Consider the following 22,148-nt stretch of genomic DNA (forward strand, 5'->3'; position numbering starts at 1 on the left):
TGGTAAAGCTAATCACTTTTGCATGTGAAAACACAGAATCCTACTCATTACGCACATCGGTTGTGTCAACTGTATGTGTTCAGGCAGAAATTCATTAATTTCATTGGGAGGCAATACACACCACTGCGACTCATCTGCAGGAATGGTTGCGGTGCGTGGCGTTCATTGTGTGCAGTGTGTCGCACGTATTGGATTATTTCAACTTGTGCTTTGCTTTGACTTGTGTGCGGTACCAGTAGTAAACTACGGAAGACGTTGCTAATGTGTACAATTATATTTTTTGTTGTGATGCGGCATGTAATTGTGAAGACTAAGTAAAATGTAAAATGTATACTGTATGGCAAGAAGGCCCTGGTCGCACCTACAGCATCATTGCGAAAATAGTACGCAGGAAAAGTTCAACATTCACCTTCTGCTACCATTTCGTCAATCTGTCTATGCATACAATTTGATGCATAGAGGTACGATAAATCCAATGCATGTACCACACAGAACGCTCTGCATTGCAATGCAGCGTTCCATTGGAAATTAATGTATTTCTGGTGTAATCTCGATGATCCTGTTAGTGTGATCAAGGTGTTACTCCACGTGCTATAAATCACTTTGTTTTGAGCCGATTTCGTCACACCAGGGAGACAGCCACGAATGCAATCCACTTTCACCCGGTGCAAAACACGCCTACTCGGTCGCCCGGCCGAGATTAATCGAGTCCCCTCATTTACAATAAAACTCCCCGGAAAAAGTACAGGGAGCACCGCCCATTATACATGAAAGGATTGCGATTATTTAATATCACCTTCATTCTGGGCACGAGGAATTGTTTTGATCGGTTGGAGTGTGCTGCATCAAATGGATGGACCCATCGAATGTTTTGCTGACCATATTTGACACATCTTTCTATATGTGAAGCTTTGCAGAGTAAAAAATATAAATAAATAAAAACATTTGCCGTTTGCACAAAAGCTATGCATACAAACAATGTATTTTACAAATTCCTTAGCTGATCAATCATGAAACATTAATATAATCCAATGGCACTGCGATGTTTTGTTTATTATAAGCCTAAACTGCTGAGGCATAGCGTGCAGACATTAACATAAAACAACAATCTCATCCCCAAAAAATATTCCTATATTGAGATTTATATGAATAGACGACGCTCCACCCACTGTTCCTGGGACATTTTGAATAGGCGACTATCGGGTCCTTCTATCCGCTATCATTTTAATAATTTTCCCATTGACGTCATGATTTCCGTGCGTTCCCCTTTAATGTTGCCAAGGGTTACGGCTCACATGTCAGAACGAGGCGAATTGACGTCAATGACGGCTCGTGATTGGTCCTAAATCCGTATCCGGTGGGGCAGCGGTTCAAGGATTTGGAAAAGTCGAAGGGAGAAATTTGGTACGCTTGTGGAAATAACATCCAAAACCGAGTCAGTGACGAAGGGCTCGGTAAGAATTCGCGGGTTCTTGTAAGTATTTACATGCTTCGTCGTTGAAAATTGATATCCTTGCAATTGCGGGATATGTAGCCTCCGCATAGTATTTGTTTATGATAGAGCTCAAGATGGCGTCATTGCCAAGAGGGCTTTGCAGGCCTAAATGCCAACTAGTTAGCTAGATTTGATATCAATCAATACAGTTTTAGCAAGCTAGCTTCGTCATTAGTATGTTTAAGTTAACTAACTAGCTAACGTACCAGTAATCTGCGACCAAACAGCGATGTGACGCGTACTAACTCCAGTACCTAGCTAACTACGTATTAAAGGCCTAACTTAGCTAACTAGCTAGGTCTCGAGTGCTGTCATCTGTTATGCTCCCTGTTGTATTTGAAGGCAATAGCTAATATCATAGCTAGCTAATTAGCATTATAGCCAACCAGTATTTGCTTTATAATTTTCCCTTCCAGCTGGTAAACGTTACTGCTCCAATCAACGGTTTGAAAGTAAGGCCTTTTTTCTTTTCTTTTTGACATCTCTCATAATATTACAGGAGAAAGTTCACAAGCAGTAAACGCCAGAGCAATAAGCATCACTAGATAACAGGAAATTCAAGAACCGTCTGAAAACCTATTCAACATTAGCTCGGCTAGATATTTAGTTTATTAATGCTTGATGTAAATGGTTGTTTCTATAATTTGTATCCTCATTTTTTCCACCTTTATTTAACCAGGTAGGCAAGTTGAGAACAAGTTCTAATTTATAATTGTGACCTCATGATCGGCCTTAGAGTGATGCGACTGAACCGTATGAACAGTACAATGTAACCCTTTGGTGGAGGACTTATCTTTACCAATGCAATAGATCCTGTCTTTAGTAGTAAAGCAGCATGGCGTGCTTGCTATCTGGCTCCGTCTTTGATAATCTACTTTGTTAGAATAGGAATGACATGGTGCTATTTACTGTTTATGATATACAGTAATCCCGACCTCTGCATTATGAAACTGATAAATGTCAGATGACATCAAGCAAGGATACAGTGGGTTTACCACACCATCATATGACCGCATTTCCATCAAGCATCCCTGCAACACCTCTCTTCACTTTATTTCTGTCTCACATGCGCCCTCATTTTAGAAGACAATAACAACCACATTAGAAGAGCATTGTTACTCTTTCAGAAAATGACAGAAGTAACCATCCAAGTTGTCTCTCCATCTCTAGTTCAAAGGTCAGAGTTTGTTTACCAGGTCGTAGCGGAGCAGGAGCACATCGTGATGGCGTCGAGCAGTACGAGCAGTGAGGAGGAGAGGAGTCTGAGGGAGTGTGAGCTCTACGTGCAGAAACACAACATCCAGCAGCTGCTGAAGGACTGCATCGTCCAGCTGTGTACCTCCAGGCCTGACAGACCCATGGCATTCCTCAGAGAGTACTTTGAGAGGCTGGAGAAGGTGAGTCTGGGTGGGTAGGGTGGTGTCTATGCGTGCAACTGCGTGCATGCATGCGTACCGTCTAGCTGTGTACCTCCAGACCTGACAGGCCCTTCCATGAAAGTATTTTTACCATTGTAGTGCCTTTTATATTGGAAAGCATTCCCCGGGCAGCTGATTGGATGTTTGTGACCTCGTGCAGGAGGAGGCCAAGCAGATCCTAAACCAGCAGAAGGCCAGCAGCCGCTCTGACTCCAGGGATGAGGAGGTGTCTCCTCCCATGAACCCCGTTGTCAAGGGTCGCCGGCGGAGAGGAGCCATCAGCGCTGAGGTCTACACAGAGGAGGACGCTGCATCCTATGTCAGAAAGGTGAGGAAACGCATGCAGGAAAAAAAGGAAATCGCCTTCAAACACATGGCTCTACTAAAACAACACAGCATCAACAAAACACAGTCACTCGGGCTAGCCCACAGAACACAGTCACTCGGGCTAGCCCACAGAACACAGTCACTCGGGCTAGCCCACAGAACACAGTCACACGGGCTAGCCCACAGAACACGGTCACTCGGGCTAGCCCACAGAACACAGTCACTCGGGCTAGCCCACAGAACACAGTCACTCGGGCTAGCCCACAGAACACAGTCACTCGGGCTAGCCCACAGAACACAGTCACTCGGGCTAGCCCACAGAACACAGTCACTCGGGCTAGTCACTCGGGCTACAGCCCACAGGACACAGTCACTCGGGCTAGTCCCACAGGACACAGTCACTCGGGCTGCCCACAGGACACAGTCACTCGGGCTAGTCCCACAGGACACAGTCACTCGGGCTAGTCCCACAGGACACAGTCACTCGGGCTAGTCCCACAGGACACAGTCACTCGGACTAGTCCCACAGGACACAGTCACTCGGGCTAGTCCCACAGGACACAGTCACTCGGGCTAGTCCCACAGGACACAGTCACTCGGACTAGTCCCACAGGACACAGTCACTCGGACTAGTCCCACAGGACACAGTCACTCGGACTAGTCCCACAGGACACAGTCACTCGGACTAGTCCCACAGGACACAGTCACTCGGACTAGTCCCACAGGACACAGTCACTCGGACTAGTCCCACAGGACACAGTCACTCGGACTAGTCCCACAGGACACAGTCACTCGGACTAGTCCCACAGGACACAGTCACCCACAGGACTAGTCCCACAGGACACAGTCACTCGGACTAGTCCCACAGGACACAGTCACTCGGACTAGTCCCACAGGACACAGTCACTCGGACTAGTCCCACAGGACACAGTCACTCGGACTAGTCCCACAGGACACAGTCACTCGGACTAGTCCCACAGGACACAGTCACTCGGACTAGTCCCACAGGACACAGTCACTCGGACTAGTCCCACAGGACACAGTCACTCGGACTAGTCCCACAGGACACAGTCACTCGGACTAGTCCCACAGGACACAGTCACTCGGACTAGTCCCACAGGACACAGTCACTCGGACTAGTCCCACAGGACACAGTCACTCGGACTAGTCCCACAGGACACAGTCACTCGGACTAGTCCCAGGGATGCTTGGCTTTGGATCACACCACTGTCTGTAAGCAAACGAGTGATGCGCTTTCGGCGCAGTACTTGCTGTATCCAAGGCTGTATCCATCGTTCACATAGCAACAGAATGCAGCATGCTACTGAAGAGACAACCAATTTGCTCGTTATAGCATCAGCGCCTCATGAGCTGTTACTGAAAAACAACTTGCATTTGGATAGTTTGAGGTGAGGGAGAGTGTGGTGGAACAAGTATTGTTAGCATTGAGTAATGTTATCTTGCTAGCTGGATCGAATTCTCCATTAGATAGTCAGAGAGAGGTTGAGCAACATTAGCCAGCTTAACTGATCAAATAACTGAGTTTATGGTGTGAAAATTATCTGGCTAATAAAGTCAGACAGATAACGTTAGTTAGCTAACGTTACAACATCAGATGAGCTAACGTTAGTAAACCTAACCAATTCGCTGTAGTTTTAACTGGTATATGACTCCTTGCCGTTCCTCAAGTTATAACACGTTAGTTGCTTACTGGACCCTGGCAATCTGTGTGAAATGTTGACTAGTTAATTTGCTAACGAACTAACTACGATCTGTGAAGTAATGTTTAACCTCTACAGTATGTGGTTAATTTTCAGAAAGAGAATTAGTTGAAAATGAGGCGTTGCTTGTTAAACAAGTGGATTCAGGGATCAAGTGTAGCTGGAGCTGGGCCTGGCTTAAGCTGGATGCCACTATAGAGGTGAAAGGAACACCACACTCTTTCTCACTTTTTCAGTACAGTGAATAAAAAGAGGTATGCCAGGTGTACTCTGCCTGAAAGAGATCAATTATGCCAACAAAGGGTATCATGCTCTGCTGGCACATTGTAGGACAGATGTCCACAGGCAGAAAATGTAATAATGTGCAGTGTAGCCCAAAGATATTGCTTTTGTTGTGTTGCGCTTGACAGTAACATTTGTGTGTGAGTGAGGGGGATTATTACATTTTTTTACTTAGTGAATGTTATTTTTGCACGCATGTAGCCTTGTGTACTTGATGTCTACTATAAGTGGCCACTATAATAGAGCAAAAATAGAATGCCTTTTTGTTTCATTGTATTTCTACTTTAAGATGTTTTTTCCCAAGTGCAATGTTTGTGTGTGTGGTCACAAGCGTTCTATTATAAAGGCTGTCATGGCTAACTGCAATATAAGTGTTGTTTTTTTTCTCAAGACTTGAGTGTCATTTCCAGTAAAGTCGAGGCAACATGAGTTGGGTTACCTATGAGTTGGGTTCACATTAACCACTTATTTTACACACAGAGACTGATCATGTAGATCATATTCTTTGTTTAATAAGTAAAAACCTGCACTTCCTCCTAGCAGGGATATATATATGTATATGTTTTGCACTGAAACATGGAAAAAAAAGTCACCTTTTTGGGCCCTCCCCAGTTTGCATCCCTGACTTGTCCACAAAACACAGTTGCTCAGACTAGTCCACAAAACACAGTTGCTCAGACTAGTCCACAAAACACAGTTGCTCAGACTTGTCCACAAAAGTATCCTCAGTCATTTATGGGCTGGCTGGAGATCTTGTGAATAGCTAGGGTGAAATTCCTAATCTTGGATGCGTTTTGTTCTCAAGGTCATTCCTAAAGACTACAAAACAATGGCTGCCCTGGCTAAAGCTATCGAAAAGAATGTGCTATTCTCTCACTTGGATGACAACGAGAGGAGGTATGTTGTTAACAGGCTTTGATTTGTCTGTAAAGTTTGGTTGTCAATGAGTTTATCAATCCCACTGATCAAGTCACAAACTTTAATATTTTTACAAAAGCTTAACAAATACAATCTTTATTCGCAGTGACATATTTGATGCCATGTTTTCAGTTACCTACATCGCTGGAGAGACTATCATTATGCAAGGTACAGTAGGATCTTATTTTTCTTTAGATTCAGTGGAAATTCAAATAGACCTGAATGTCTTTTTATTCCAGAGAAAATATGAACAATATCCTCTCTTCCCCGTCAGGTGATGAGGGGGATAATTTCTACGTCATCGACCAAGGAGAGACGGATGTACGTCTCTTTGATCTATTTTAGCAACAAACGGCACTCTTTTTGCCTTTACACAATGACTCGCATGTTAACACACACACAAGCGTTCCAGTTTAAAAGAAGACAGGCCCCAAGTTGAAAGCTTGTCTTGTTTTTTCCCCCCCGGAATATGACCGGCTTACTTTTGAAACTCTCTTTTTATACCGTTTATATGTTATTTTTTGTCATCTGTTACCTTAGCATGCCTACTCTCATAGAAATAGGTTTCTAATTAGATGGCCAAACCTAATTATTTCTACACAATACATGAAACGACATAGGCAGAAATGACTACATCTAATAGACAGCAACACACTAACCTTACCTGGTCTTAATATCTAACCCCCCCCACCTTCCTGCCAGGTGTATGTCAACAATGAGTGGGTGACCAATATCGGGGAGGGGGGCAGCTTTGGAGAGTTGGCCTTGATCTACGGGACCCCCAGGGCTGCCACCGTCCGAGCCAAGACCAACGTTAAACTGTGGGGCATCGACAGAGACAGCTACAGGAGGATACTCATGGTGAGCCTCGCCCTGCTCTGCTCTGACACTTCACCCGACTGACTCAATTTGTTGATTTACTTTCAATACTAATAATTAACGATGAGTAGGGAAAGGTGGAATTGCTATGATTTTTATAACTGCTATATTTAATTAATTGAATATACAGACAACCAATGTTCCCTCTAAGCTGCATGCGCGCAGTAGCCCAGAGACTGTCGGCACAGCTCCCCCGGGACTGCCGTGCAGAAATATCAGCCCACAGAGAGAAGCACCAGATTGAACTTCTCAACTTTCTAGAGCAGTGGTCACGTCGATTTCCAAAACATTCCTAGTTGATCTGCAAACATTTCTGTTAAAACCTCAATGATAAAGCCTTGTGTTAGTTTTTTTTATTTGTCTCTGGCTGTTGGCGGTCGGTGCACCTGATTCAGCTGTCCTATGCGCCGGGTAGGCCAACTGTTGCCATTTTGAACCATTTCATGTGTCTGAAGATACAAACTCTGGCTTACCAGCGTGCCCTGAGAGCAAATCAAGTGCACGAAAGGTCTACCGCTGGCCAATCGGATGGCTCAGATTACAGTGGCTGCAGTAAATTTGATTCGGTGAGATTTCTAAATGTTTAAAACCATGGCTAGAGAGAGACTGTCAACGAGTACAGTAAAGATATGCTGTTTTTATGAGTGAGTTGATGTTAAATTCTTACTCCGTACTGTCAACACTTTGTATTCAACACCTTTAAAAGCCATAAAATGCGTGTTCTTCCTATTTCCACTCAGTGCTACAACAAGCGCTGCAGCAGTAATGAATGAGTAGGAAAGTAGATAGGCTTACGCTGTTATTATTAGCGTCTTGGGTCTTATTTAATATTGAATAATATTTAATTTTCCTCATAGGAGTAATAACATGAATTTCTTCATAAGGCAGAAATATTGCGGTGTGACTCAAGTTGTGCCATCAGCTGGAAGACAGTGACCCTTTTTGGTCAGTGGAGGGATGTTGAGAGACGGACCCTCCGTACAGCTGAGTGAGAATACAAGTAATACAACAACGGATCTATTACTGGTGTTGTCAAAAATTTCCCAAACAACAATGCATTGGCAATTCAAGCAAAGCTAATATGCGGTTATAATGTATTGGGCCTATAGCATACTGAGCAACCTCATTGCCACAGTACTGTTTTTAATTGGTTAATGTTGCATAGGGTTATGTTTTTTTTATTAGTCACGTTAAAAACTGAGCGTGCATTTTGACTCAAAGGTTGGTTTACCACTGTTCTACAGTTTTCCCTGTTAACACTATCAATGATTCCCTTTACTGTGGCAATTGTGATTCCAATCAATGCATTATTAGCCATTTTCAATGCAACATAATAAACTATGCAAGAGATTTAGTTGTAGGCGGAACGCATCCGAGTAGGTTTCTATTGCATTGACACACACGACTCAGCCCGTGCTTTACACAGACCGGTGTGGCATAACCAATCATAGCTGCAGTAGGTCTATATGCAAATAGACCCGTGCCGTATATGGATTTGTGCCATATTTGAACTGGACTGTTTACAGCATGAGCGGTCGTGAGTCTGTACCCTTGTTTTGAGATCAAAGTGAGAGCTGCATGTAGCCACGTGTGCACATTTTGTTCACATGTGTTGCTAGTTAGTGAGTTATTAGCCCAGTTATGGATCATTTGTAGTCAGTAATAGGGGAGTGATTGCTTCCTACAAGAGAACAAAACGTGTACATTTCTAGACATCTTTGAAAAGCGAGTCAAGAAAAGAGCTTTATTTGAATTGTTTTTGTAAATGGGCAGCTAATAGTAGCTAATATACAGAGGGTAGCATAATGTGTCTGATTCTCTGTAATAATGGTATGGGAATGATAATGCATTTTATTTTGTAAAGTGGTTTCTTTCATCAAACAACACAACAGTTTTTCAGTCACCTCCATGTCTGAAGGACAAGTGGATAAACAGGTTAATGTCTAGCCCTCTGTTTTTTTTTCTCCTAAAGTCTCATGGAATGTAGGCCTACATTGAACACAACACATTGGCTGCCACTGTAGGCTAAATGATAGAACAGCCTTTTCCATGTTGAAGTGCTATGGCATGCATTTTCTCTATTGTTTTTGATGGTAGGCCACTCTGGTAAGTACATTATGATCAAATAGCCACAGTGGCCTACCTGGCCACTGTTAAAACTGTAGTTCGAAGGGTGTACAGCCTTAGTGTTCACTGTAAACACGTGCTGGAAGTTGTACAGAATTTTCACTATCGTCATGTTTTCGCTCAGCTGACCTGAAATTTGCTCAGTGCCGTAAAAAATTGGAGGGAACATTGGAGACGACTACAAAAGATTAGCCCTATGAGCAGTAGATACGTGATGGCGTTTGAAGGCTTACAACAAACGTGAGAACTCTGGAATAAACATTGTTTGTTGTATTGTTGTTGTTTACAGGGCAGCACTTTGAGGAAGAGGAAGATGTATGAGGAATTCCTCAGCAAAGTCTCCATCTTAGGTAAGGCTCACTGTTTCTTCTCATCTTTCCCTGTAATAATAATAGCAACTTTCATACAGTGGCTTTCAAGATGCTGTTCATTTCCAGAGGGGTTAATAACCCTTCCTCTACCACCTAGCTGTACTGTACAGTTTCCTTTTGGTTCAGTATTGTGACGTTACATACGCCCCCGTCTTGTGACTCCACCCCCTCAGAGTCTCTGGACAAATGGGAGCGTCTGACGGTGGCTGACTCTCTGGAGCCGGTGCAGTTTGATGATGGACAGAAGATTGTGGTGCAGGGAGAGCCTGGCGACGAGTTCTTCATCATACTGGAGGTGTGCACAGTACCTCCCCGTTTCACTCTGTTTCAACACCGTTTCTCCCTACTGAACACCCCCCTAATGTTGGTGTTCTATAGGGTTCTGCAGCTGTATTGCAGCGTCGCTCTGAGAACGAGGAGTTTGTGGAAGTTGGGAGGTTACAACCGTCTGACTACTTTGGTAAGAAGAACCTCCTCAGGCATCAAGTTTCTTTCTATATTGATTTGTTTATATTTGCACAATTTAATCCTGAATCTCACATTTTATGGTGGTATGATGAAAAAGCTCTAACCTGAGTTGGGAAGCTTCTCACATATGGAGGTTCTATTTAAATTAACCAGATTTCTGAAGCCTGTTTTGTATTGAACATGTACTCCGTTCCTCCAGGTGAGATTGCCCTGCTGATGAACCGTCCCCGTGCTGCCACTGTGGTCGCCCGCGGTCCTCTGAAGTGTGTGAAGCTGGACCGACCGCGGTTCGAGCGTGTCCTGGGACCCTGCTCGGACATTCTCAAACGCAACATCCAACAGTACAACAGCTTCGTGTCACTGTCTGTCTGAGGGGTTTCCCCACCCCCTGTACCCCCTAATCCCCTTTGTAACCCCAGAACACCCCCTGTACCTCCCTAATCCCCTTTGTAACCCCAGAACACCCCCTGTACCCCTAATCCCTTTGTAACCCCAGAACACCCCTGTACCCCTAATCCCCTTTGTAACCCCAGAACACCCCTGTACCCCCTAATCCCCTTTGTAACCCCAGAACACCCCTGTACCCCCAAATCCTCTTTGTAACCCCATAACACACCCTGTACCCCCAAATCCTCTTTGTAACCCCATTACACCCCCTGTACCCCTAATCTCCTTTGTAACCCCATAACACACCCTGTACCCCTAATCCTCTTTGTAACCCCAGAACACACCCTGTACCCCTAATCCTCTTTGTAACCCCAGAACACGCCCTACCCCACCCCTAATCCCCAATGTAACCCCATAACACACCCACTCCCTATACCTTCTAATCCCCAATGTAACCCCATAACGCATCCCCTACCCCTATACCCACCCCCTAATCCCCTATGTAACCCCATAATGCATCCCCTACCCCTGTACCCACCCCCTAATCCCCCATGTAACCCCATAACGCATCCTGTACCCACCCCTAATCCCCTATGTAACCCCATAACGCCTCCTGTACCCACCCCTAATCCCTGATGTAACCCCATAACGCCTCCTGTACCCACCCCTAATCCCTGATGTAACCCCATAACGACTCCTGTACCCACCCCTAATCCCCTATGTAACCCCATAACGCATCCCGTAGCCATCCCCTATGTAACCCCATAACGCATCCTGTAGCCATCCCCTATGTAACCCCATAACGCATCCTGTACCCATCCCCTATGTAACCCTATAACGCCTCCTGTACCCATCCCCTATGTAACCCTATAATGCCTCCTGTACCCACCCCCTAATCCCTATGTAACCCCATAACGCATCCTGTAGCCATCCCCTATGTAACCCCATAACGCATCCTGTAGCCATCCCCTATGTAACCCCATAACGCATCCTGTACCCATCCCCTATGTAACCCTATAACGCATCCTGTACCCATCCCCTACCCCCATCCCCTATGTAACCCCATAACGCATCCTGTAGCCATCCCCTATGTAACCCCATAACGCATCCTGTACCCATCCCCTATGTAACCCCATAACGCCTCCTGTACCCATCCCCTATGTAACCCTATAATGCCTCCTGTACCCATCCCCTATGTAACCCCATAACGCCTCCTGTACCATCCCCTATGTAACCCCATAACGCCTCCTGTACCCACCATCCCTATGTAACCCCATAACGCCTCCTGTACCCATCCCTAATCCCTATGTAACCCCATAACACATCCTGTAGCCAATCCCTATGTAACCCCATAACGCATCCTGTACCCACCCCCTAATCCCCTATGTAACCCCATAACGCCTCCTGTACCCCCCTAATCCCCTATGTAACCCCATAACGCATCCTGTACCCACCCCCTATCCCCTATGTAACCCCATAACGCCTCCTGTACCCATCCCCTATGTAACCCCATAACGCATCCTGTAGCCATCCCCTATGTAACCCCATAACGCATCCTGTAGCCATCCCCTATGTAACCCCATAACGCCTCCTGTACCCATCCCCTATGTAACCCCATAATGCCTCCTGTACCCACCCCCCATAATCCTGATCCCCTATGTAACCCCATAACGCCTCCTGTGCCCACCCCTAATCCCCCACCCTATGTAACCCCATAACGCCTCCTGTACCCACCCCCTAATCCCTGATGTAACCCCATAACGCCTCCTGTACCCACCCCTAATCCCCTATGTAACCCCATAATGCCTCCTGTACCCACCCCCTAATCCCCATGTAACCCCCTGTAACGCCCCTGTACCCACCCCCTAATCCCCTATGTAACCCCATAATGCCTCCTGTACCCACCCCTATGTAACCCCATAACGCCTCCTGTACCCATCCCCTATGTAACCCCATAACGCCTCCTGTACCCATCCCCTATGTAACCCCATAACGCCTCCTGTACCCACCCCTATGTAACCCCATAACGCCTCCTGTACCCACCCCCTATGTAACCCCATAACGCCTCCTGTACCCACCCCCTATGTAACCCCATAACGCCTCCTGTACCCACCCCTATGTAACCCCATAACGCTCCTGTACCCACCCCCTATGTAACCCCATAACGCCTCCTGTACCCACCCCTATGTAACCCCATAACGCCTCCTGTACCCACCCCCTATGTAACCCCATAACGCCTCCTGTACCCACCCCTATGTAACCCCATAACGCCTCCTGTACCCACCCCTATGTAACCCCATAACGCCTCCTGTACCCATCCCCTATGTAACCCCATAACGCCTCCTGTACCCATCCCCTATGTAACCCCATAACGCCTCCTGTACCCATCCCCTATGTAACCCCATAACGCCTCCTGTACCCATCCCCTATGTAACCCCATAACGCCTCCTGTACGCATCCCCTATGTAACCCCATAACGCCTCCTGTACCCATCCCCTATGTAACCCATAACGCCTCCTGTACCCATCCCCTATGTAACCCTATAACGCCTCCTGTACCCATCCCCTATGTAACCCTATAACGCCTCCTGTACCCATCCCCTATGTAACCCTATAACGCCTCCTGTACCCATCCCCTATGTAACCCTATAACGCCTCCTGTACCCACCCCCTAATCCCCTATGTAACCCCATAACGCCTCCTGTACCCACCCCCTAATCCCTGATGTAACCCCATAACGCCTCCTCCTTTAGAACCAGGGGTCCACCAATGCAATTTTGCTTCAATGTCACTTAAAATTATCTTCCATTTACTTTGATTTTTTTTCTAAATGTTATGCTGCCCATCACCTAGCTATCATAGTCACCTATAGGAGCACAGTTATGTTACAGTTTAAATGTACCAAATTCATATGGTATGCTTTCACTGCATTCACTGAATCTAGAATTGTTTTCCTATAGTTTAAACACGAGCAGTGATTAGTAGGGGATTGGCCGAGGTTAGGACAGGCCAATGATCAGATGGGACAATCAAACGTAACATGGTGAAGTAAGCGTCCATGCTGAATATTGTTCAGATATTTTTAACTAGTTCAGTTCCAATAAAAATGTGTCAATGTTGACATCCTTACAAAATAATTCATAAAATTGTACTTTTTAGAATTACAAGAATGCTGGGAGCATAATGATTGCATCTAATTACTTATGTAGCTTTCATGCAGTGATAACGAATGGTTATCCTCCATTGTTACTGTACATTAAATTGCAGACATTTTTACATTTTCTCATATTGTTTCCATTGATTGGTCCATCAATCCAATTCACTGTTATTTTATCTAGTTTGAGAGAGTTTGTACAACTTAATGCAACCAGAAAGTTGTCTGTTGGAAAGCTACCAAACTAGAGCTAAATGTTAGTAATTGTTTTCATAACACAGAACGCATAGAAGATTCTTATTCTGTCAGAAGCAGTGCAACTCAAAACAGGAAGTATCCCCATGTTAACACTCACCTCTGATTTGTTGGTACATTATTGGCTACAATAGAGGTGAAAAATATTATTAAATGGTTTTCAGTATTCAGCATTTCAGTATACACCAAATAACTTAATCGCTATGTTTTTAAACAGAATTATTATTATTATGACTATTAAAGTTCTTTATTGACTGAACAAACTAATGTTATGGCTATGGTTTGGAGTGATGGTAAAGTTAAGTACCTTTAAATGTCTTTTTGTAAATGCTTATTTTTCCATAAATTCTATTTTAGGTGTTCAGTGCCACAGCGTAAATAAATGCTTCTTCTTGTCAACCGACAAAACAGTATGTTGTATTGTGACAAAGTCATGGGTTAACCTCTTAAGTAGGCGAAAGGGCTTTAAAGTCATTCATATACATTTGAATTGTAGATGGTTTTAAGACAATTATTTCTGTATTTGAGTGCAAAAGTTAAAAAGCGTTAGAAAGCATCCCAACTGTGGTAATTCAGACATCAGATTAAATTGTCCTGATTATATATTTTATTTGAAAGCAGCTTCGCTGTTAAAGCATAGTGAAAATGATTTATCTACTCTATGCCTACCTACAGCATAGTGTAAAGTAATGAAATGGTATTCTCAAACTGCCCCTGTCGATCAAACAGGTGGTCATTCACTACCGGCTTCACCCCTTGAATCTTAAGAACACATGTCATTAGCTGTTTTTCTTCTAACTCCTGCAGAAATCTATAGTCTAAGTTGTGTTCCTGTTCATTCCTGCCTCACAGCTTGCCCCTCACCCCTTTCTAACAGAAAGGACCCTTACATACGGTAATGCTTTTATCCCTTTCTGAGGTTCTGTCATGTTTCCAATTTTAATCTTATGTACAAAACAGTGTGGCTGACTGGATGGATGGATGGATGGACTTGTGTAACCGTATGTATGTTGAAAACCAATCAACATGATACTGAGTCGATTGCAGTGTTGCCTACTTGGTCCAAAACTTTTGTATTGCTTTCAGATGGTTGATGTTCTGGAATATTGCAGGTGTCTATTTGCTGACAGATCACAACCCACCAGTGGTTTGCTGGTGTTTCTTCACATAGAAGTACTGATATGGTATACACATCACAAGATTAGTGCTCACTAGTAGGCACACTGCAATCCACCCGGTTTGCCTTAGCTTATGTAACCCGGGCATAGACACTCCTGCTAGCCTGACCTTCAGCAAGTTTGCGGGGCCTGCAGCAGGCTCTGAGAGCTGCAGGTCATCTGAGGACCATTCTTTTTCTATTCTACCCAATGACTGTACTCTGTTTGACTTCCTGTATGTGCAAAGATGTTTATCCTTTTGGTATAGATTGTTCCAGATGGCAGTTTAAGCAATAAAAATGTAAAATTACCTGTGAGTCTTGTACGTCTTTACTCATTGTTTGTCTGAATATGTCTATACTATAAAGGTGAAATAATCCCAATTGGAAGACAGTGACCATCCTGTAGTAAATAAGGTGCAATATCATCTCTGAACTCTGGAGGGCAGTGCCTCAAGTCTTCAGTGCTTTCTGTAAGGTTAAGATCACTTTATTGGTCGATTGCCCACAAGGTCCAACTAAAATTTGAGCTAACCCCTCTGAAAGACACACATACAGGTTTTGGAGAGGTGTGGGGGGCTGGCACACTGGGTGCCCAGGCAGCTGTTGTGGGGGGTTAAGTGCCTTGCTCAAGGGCGTAATGGCATCTAGGATTTAATACCAGCAACCACTTCCTGACAGATGTTGCCCATTAGTCACTACACCCACATAAACCGAAAGGACAGGACAGGTGAAGGAAAATACCCTGGGGGGCCTCACATTCTGTTTTGTTTCAGTGCATATGAAGGAAGGAGATAAAGGAAGCCCCTTCAGACTATTGAGATGCATCCCATTGATGGTGGTCACTGAAATTAGATGTTTAACTGTTGGTGGATTACTGTTTTGTAAGAATAGTATTTTGAACAATTACCAAGCATGATGGTGTGAGCAATGACCACAAAAAGGCTTGAAATAGGTTGAATGAAACTGATACTTCATCAGAAAGCTTATAAAGTTGGTAAACCCAGAACCCACTCTGGGTTTATTCTTGTTGCTGACACCTTATAAAACTGGCAAACAGGCTCCCTTCAGTAGTGTTGGGCAGAAGCCAAACTTCATTTGGCTTGATTTAATATAGGCTCTTTAAAATAGTTGTGGTTATTCTCCCTCTCATCAAAAAGATCAGGATGCATTGGATTTGTAGTCAGGACAGTAATGAAAACAGCTCAAAGCAAAAGGTCCAGACATGTTGTGGTGAAATGGCATCCAACAGAATGTTGCTTGAAGACAAAGCTTTGTTTCAGACTAGTTAGAACAAAGTAGAGCTTGTTGATAAGCTGCATGTCCACATACAGTACTGTAGCTGTGATGAGGAGGTATCTATGTCAGGGTGTGTTATGGTTGGGTTGGTGTTGTGAAACCACTGACAAACAGACAATGAAAGAGACAGACGCATCCTGATGAGACAGACAGACACCTGTTCAGACAGACATAAAGACAGACACCTGATGAGACAGATAGACAGACACCTGTTCAGACAGACAGAAAGACAGACACCTGATGAGACAGATAGACAGACACCTGTTCAGACAGACAGACACCTGTTCAGACAGACAGAAAGACAGACACCTCCTGATGAGACAGAAAGACAGAGGTGGACAGACAGACACCTCCTGTTCAGAAAGAGAGACAGACACCTTCTGATGAGACAGACAGGGATAAAATGCTGTCTGTCTCCCTCACCCCCTTCTCTCAGTCACAACCTCTTTTAAATAGCTTTCTCTCTTTCCCCCCAAAGATGACGTCTTGTTTGTACTCCAAGGTGCCCGGTGACATACAGGTGACCACATAGCCCAAGGACACAGGAGACATTTTGACAGTGCTGCTGTCTACTGACAAAACAGGCTGTATCATTTCAAACGTTGGACTTGAAAGACGAGCAGTAGCGCTGTGTGGGTAAAACCACTGGGGAAGCCAAGCCAATAAAAAAGATATATTCAAATCAAATCAAATGTTATTTGTCACACTCACCGAATATAACAGGTGTAGACCTTACTGTGAAATGCTTACTTACAAGCCCTTAATCCACAGTTTGAGAAATAAAGTTAAGAAAATATTTACTAAAGTAAAAAATACAATAAAAAGTTACACAATAAAATAACAATAACGAGGCTATATACAGGGGTACCGGTACTGAGCCAATCTGCGGGGGTACAGGTTAGTCGAGGTCATTTGTACATGTAGTTGGGGGTGAACCTATGATGCGATACTTGCATTGTTTGCTCTATAACCCATGCGTTCATACACCATCGTGATTTACAATAAGGCTGTGACAACAAAAAGACAACAGTCACATAGTGGCGGAATAAATTCAACTACACATACATTTGTTTCATCACAAAACCAAAGAGCAACATCTGTCTGGTGAAGTCTACAAAGAAAATATTGCTTGTAACACACAGTTATATGACCTGCAGCATGTTAATATAAGCAAGTTAATATTTCAACAGTTTACTAAACAACTACTGATTTTGAGTTACTGCATGTCAGCACAAAGACAACGGAAGCACTGCCTCCTCTATTGCAGCACCATTCCATATTAACCATTTAAACATCATCAAATCAACAAGGCTATATATGCTTAGTTTAATATTGAAAACAAACAAAGATGCCAAAAACAATTTTGTCCAATCAATATTGCTAAATATCATATGGCTGTCCATGGTACTGATTTCTGTCGGTGTGTGTGTGCTTGCGTGGGGACTCACTGCTTATAGACTAGTTGAACGCCAATGCCGTCCTTCTCTCTTTCATGTTGGCAGAACGATCTATGGTTTTGTACTCTTTTAGTTTTTGTTTTCATAGGCTACCTAGCTAAAATGCTTGCTAGCCTAACTTCCTCGCATGGGTAGCAATGAACCAGCTGAGGTAGCTAGCTAGTTAATGTGAGACTACTAGACTACATATTGAACTTCAATCGTCACAGGCCAGTGGAACAATATATGGATCTATGGTTAGATTGGAATTGCCGTCATAACCATTGGCCTGTAGAGAGAATCGCCATCAAAATCACAAGTCCAAATTCCCATCTCCATCCATGGCTTGGGAATGGGACGATTTAGCAAGCTAGCTACTGCAGGACATCAACACAAGCAGACCAGAAACACACACACTTTTCTGACAGTGAAGATTTGCTCAGGATGTGATTTGATTGGTGTGAAGCCAAATCCAAACTGGGCTGTTTTGCTGTAGCAGTACAACCCACAGTTGAGCTCAGCTCAATGCTGATTGGCTAATTATGTTTTACTTTTTTTTAATCAAGGGAGGCCAAATGCTTGTTGACATTAATCAATCAAATGCTACGGCGCCACCATGTTATACTCTTTTGGTCCAGACAGCATCAGATACACATACTGAGACTACACATACTAACACATACTACACATACTACACATACTGAGACAGAGGGGCGCTGTTTCCCTCCCTCAGAATATTTCTCCTGTGAGATTCAGACACTTGCGAATTGATGGAAAATTATGAAAACAGAGAGACAAAAGATACATTATTTTATACATATATATATATATTTTTTTCTAATTTTGGGGGAAGCCTGTCTTCCCTTGGCATCCATGAATAGACACCACTGAAAACGAGTGCAGAATGTATTACTCTGTGAGAGAGACCAGACCCTGTGCTTCCTGCTTTACAGGACAGGTTCACCTGCCATTATGATCCTCAGGCTGTCCTTGGTCTATAGTTATCTTCCCTTGCAGGACTTGGGGATATGTCCAAAATGCCACCCTAATCCTCTATTATAGTGCACTTCTCCGTTTGGATTCCTTAGTAACCTTAATTACTTCTCCTTGTTGGGCATAGCCACTGGTTTGACAGACTCAGGCATGACGGAGGTATCAACAAAGTCTGTGGTGATCACCTGAGCCTCTCCCAGCCTGCGGACACACCTGTGGACTGTCTTCAGGACGCACTGCAGCCGGCGGTCCAGGGCCTGCAGGTGGGGCTCAGCGAGGACCGGCTGCAGTGCGTCTCCTCCCAGGGACTCCCTCATCACGTCACTGAGCCTATAGTGGTCCTGTGAGAGGAGCTGCAGCCGCAGCAACGTGGAACGCTTTATACTGAGAGGTGAAGAGGGGCGGGAGAGGGGGAGAGAGAGTGCGGGAGAGATGGGCAGAGAGTGAGACTTGACTCGACAGTTGCCATGCCAAATGTTTTCAATTAAGGTTCAATATTGGTGTTAGTTAATCTGTATTAGTGACTAGTGTATGCTCTCCATATTTACATGCAGCACTGTGACAGTGGAGCCAGTATGGACATCTCATCATGAGAATGCTTCCCAAACCTGAAACACAGGAAGTGATGTCATCATAAGGCAATGACAAATATTCACTTGTACAATGACTGAAGTTATATAACAACTCTAGTACCCACCCTTTGGCGTTGTCAAAATGAAGAAGGAAACCTTCATCGCCAAACTTAGTGAAGATCTCATAATGGTGCCTGTCCATGTTACCTGGGGGAATGAGCCAAGAACAAATGTTCACTCACATAGGACGACAGAGAAAAGTAGAGCACTGCATAGGTAATAGGGTGTCAAATGGGATGAGGACAGGGGTTAATCAGGGGTGATGGGTGGTAGTACGTACCAATGAGGAAGTCAAAGATGGCCATGTCTATGATGTTGAGCAGCCTGTTCCCTGAGTTGTAGGGATACAGACGCTTTATGGTGTCACAGTAGAAGGGGTTCACCTCCCACCTGGTAGAGACAGACAGATTATAACAAGATATTATAAGATATTATAACAAGATATGAATTGTAACAAGACATGAATGTTCTGTCTGCCATATAGACTTGTCATAAATTAACTTTCAAAATGGAAATAAGATGCTCCAAAATGGAAAATGGGAAGAGATATGTAGGTCTCAGGGTTACGGTCTCAGGGTTACGGTCTCAGGGTTACGGTCTCAGGGTTAAGGTGTCAGGGTTAAGGTGTCAGGGTTACGGCCTCAGGGTTACGGTCTCAGGGTTACGGCCTCGGGTTAAGGTGTCAGGGATAAGGTGTCAGGGTTACGGCCTCAGGGTTACGGTCTCAGGGTTAAGGTCTCAGGGTTACGGTCTCAGGGTTACGGTCTCAGGGTTAAGGTGTCAGGGTTAAGGTGTCAGGGTTAAGGTTAAGGTCTCAGGGTTACGGTCTCAGGGTTAAGATGTCAGGGTTAAGGTCTCAGGGTTACGGTCTCAGGGTTAAGGTGTCAGGGTTACGGCCTCAGGGTTACGGTCTCAGGGTTAAGGTCTCAGGGTTACGGTCTCAGGGTTACGGTCTCAGGGTTACGGTCTCAGGGTTACGGTCTCAGGGTTAAGGTGTCAGGGTTACGGTCTCAGGGTTAAGGTGTCAGGGTTACGGTCTCAGGGTTAAGGTGTCAGGGTTACGGTCTCAGGGTTACGGTCTCAGGGTTACGGTCTCAGGGTTACGGTCTCAGGGTTACGGTCTCAGGGTTAAGGTGTCAGGGTTACGGTGTCAGGGTTACGGTGTCAGGGTTAAGGTCTCAGGGTTAAGGTCTCAGGGTTACGGTCTCAGGGTTAAGGTCTCAGGGTTACGGTCTCAGGGTTACGGTCTCAGGGTTACGGTGTCAGGGTTACGGTCTCAGGGTTAAGGTGTCAGGGTTAAGGTCTCAGGGTTAAGGTGTCAGGGTTAAGGTGTCAGGGTTACGGTCTCAGGGTTAAGGTGTCAGGGTTAAGGTCTCAGGGTTAAGGTGTCAGGGTTAAGGTGTCAGGGTTAAGGTCTCAGGGTTAAGGTCTCAGGGTTACGGTCTCAGGGTTAAGGTCTCAGGGTTAGGGTGTCAGGGTTACGGTCTCAGGGTTAAGGTGTCAGGGTTAAGGTGTCAGGGTTACGGTCTCAGGGTTAAGGTGTCAGGGTTAAGGTGTCAGGGTTACGGTCTCAGGGTTAAGGTGTCAGGGTTACGGTCTCAGGGTTACGGTCTCAGGGATAAGGTGTCAGGGTTACGGTGTCAGGGTTAAGGTGTCAGGGTTAGGGTCTCAGGGTTACGGTGTCAGGGTTACGGTGTCAGGGTTAAGGTCTCAGGGTTAAGGTCTCAGGGTTAGGGTGTCAAGGTTAAGGTCTCAGGGTTAAGGTCTCAGGGTTACGGTCTCAGGGTTAAGGTGTCAGGGTTACGGTGTCAGGGTTAAGGTCTCAGGGTTAAGGTCTCAGGGTTAGGGTGTCAGGGTTAAGGTCTCAGGGTTAAGGTCTCAGGGTTAAGGGTTGTATATGCTTACTCCTCCCTGCCAGTGAAGGTGTATGATCGTATCCAGGGGTTGGGGAGGGAGATACGAGGGGCAATGCTGAGACCGGGGAGGTAGGCTGACATGGAGCCCTCCAGCAGGTCAGGGCTCCCACACACTGCATACTCAGTCTTACACACGTACAGACACTTGGCAAAGAAACATGTGTTGTTTGCTGTTTGAAAGAGAATAGACATAGATATAGATTGGTTTAAACCAGCAGTACGCCGATTTCATCATTGTCTTTTAATCATAGACTGATTATTTAAGACCTAGGTTGCAGTGTAATGCCTACCTGAAGGGGTAATGCCTACCTGGAGAAGTAAAGAACACACTCCTTAGGTCCTCGTTGTGAGTGGTCAGGAGAATCTCCCCCGTCACGTTCACCAGCCTGCCCACCACCGGCGGTACCCTCCGGAAGTCCAGGATTCTAGAAGAGAGAAAGACAAGAGTTCCATTCTGATGAACACAAACTCATACATCTTCTACGACTCACAGTTCTAGAAGAAAGAGTTCCATTCTGAACAGAACACACAATATAAAGTCAGATGAACACCTGCAATCTCTCACCTCAGTTGACACACAAAGTCACAGGAAATTAATTAAACTTGAATTATTTGTATACATAATAGCAGCTATGTGATTGTCTCTGTTCTCCGCTGTGTAATCTAGCAGGTGTTGACGTGTAGCAACAGCCACTTCCCCCAGGGCCATATTGACAGTCTGACATGCCTGTGTGTCTCAATAACAGTCATCAGTCAGTATCTGAGGCTGGATAAAGAGAGGTTATTGAGGTGCTGTCTTGGCTGGCATATCTCACCTGCTGATTGGGTCTGATAATGATAAGGCCTCTGGCACAACACAGAGATACAGAGACATAGACACAGAGACAAAGAGACAGATACACAGCACAGAGACAC

At 44.8% G+C, this 22,148-nt stretch overlaps 2 protein-coding genes across 5 annotated transcripts in view; one reads left to right on the plus strand and one right to left on the minus strand.

The window, feature by feature from the left end:
* Nucleotides 1–1,320: 1,320 nt before the first annotated feature.
* LOC112259137 (cAMP-dependent protein kinase type I-alpha regulatory subunit) lies at nt 1,321–10,871 on the plus strand. Of its 4 annotated transcripts, none has more exons than XM_024433888.2 (12): nt 1,325–1,474; nt 1,912–1,947; nt 2,666–2,892; nt 3,074–3,241; nt 6,049–6,140; nt 6,268–6,329; nt 6,436–6,482; nt 6,864–7,022; nt 9,457–9,517; nt 9,712–9,833; nt 9,917–9,998; nt 10,206–10,871. In XM_024433888.2, the coding sequence occupies exons 3-12, from the start codon at nt 2,719–2,721 to the stop codon at nt 10,376–10,378; spliced, it is 1,140 nt and encodes a 379-aa protein (XP_024289656.1). In that variant the 5' UTR covers nt 1,325–1,474; nt 1,912–1,947; nt 2,666–2,718; the 3' UTR covers nt 10,379–10,871. The 4 variants fall into 4 exon arrangements, with proteins under 4 accessions (XP_024289663.1, XP_024289656.1, XP_024289669.1 ...); XM_024433901.2 differs by having other exon boundaries at nt 2,692–2,892; XM_024433895.2 differs by lacking the exon at nt 1,912–1,947 and having other exon boundaries at nt 1,321–1,474.
* A 6,423-nt stretch (nt 10,872–17,294) lies between these two features.
* Nucleotides 17,295–22,148, minus strand: part of LOC112259165 (pseudokinase FAM20A) — a 33,208-nt gene continuing 28,354 nt past the window's right edge. The window contains exons 6-11 of the mRNA XM_024433916.2: nt 21,543–21,658; nt 21,223–21,403; nt 19,598–19,707; nt 19,383–19,464; nt 19,234–19,293; nt 17,295–19,069 (exon numbers count right to left, since the gene is read on the minus strand). Of these exons, the coding sequence (XP_024289684.1) occupies nt 18,790–19,069; nt 19,234–19,293; nt 19,383–19,464; nt 19,598–19,707; nt 21,223–21,403; nt 21,543–21,658 (829 nt within the window). The 3' untranslated portion in view covers nt 17,295–18,789. The remainder of the gene's footprint in view (nt 19,070–19,233; nt 19,294–19,382; nt 19,465–19,597; nt 19,708–21,222; nt 21,404–21,542; nt 21,659–22,148) is intronic.

Source organism: Oncorhynchus tshawytscha, linkage group LG27 (genome assembly GCF_018296145.1).
Source record: "Oncorhynchus tshawytscha isolate Ot180627B linkage group LG27, Otsh_v2.0, whole genome shotgun sequence".
Classification (NCBI taxonomy): Eukaryota; Metazoa; Chordata; class Actinopteri; order Salmoniformes; family Salmonidae; genus Oncorhynchus; species Oncorhynchus tshawytscha.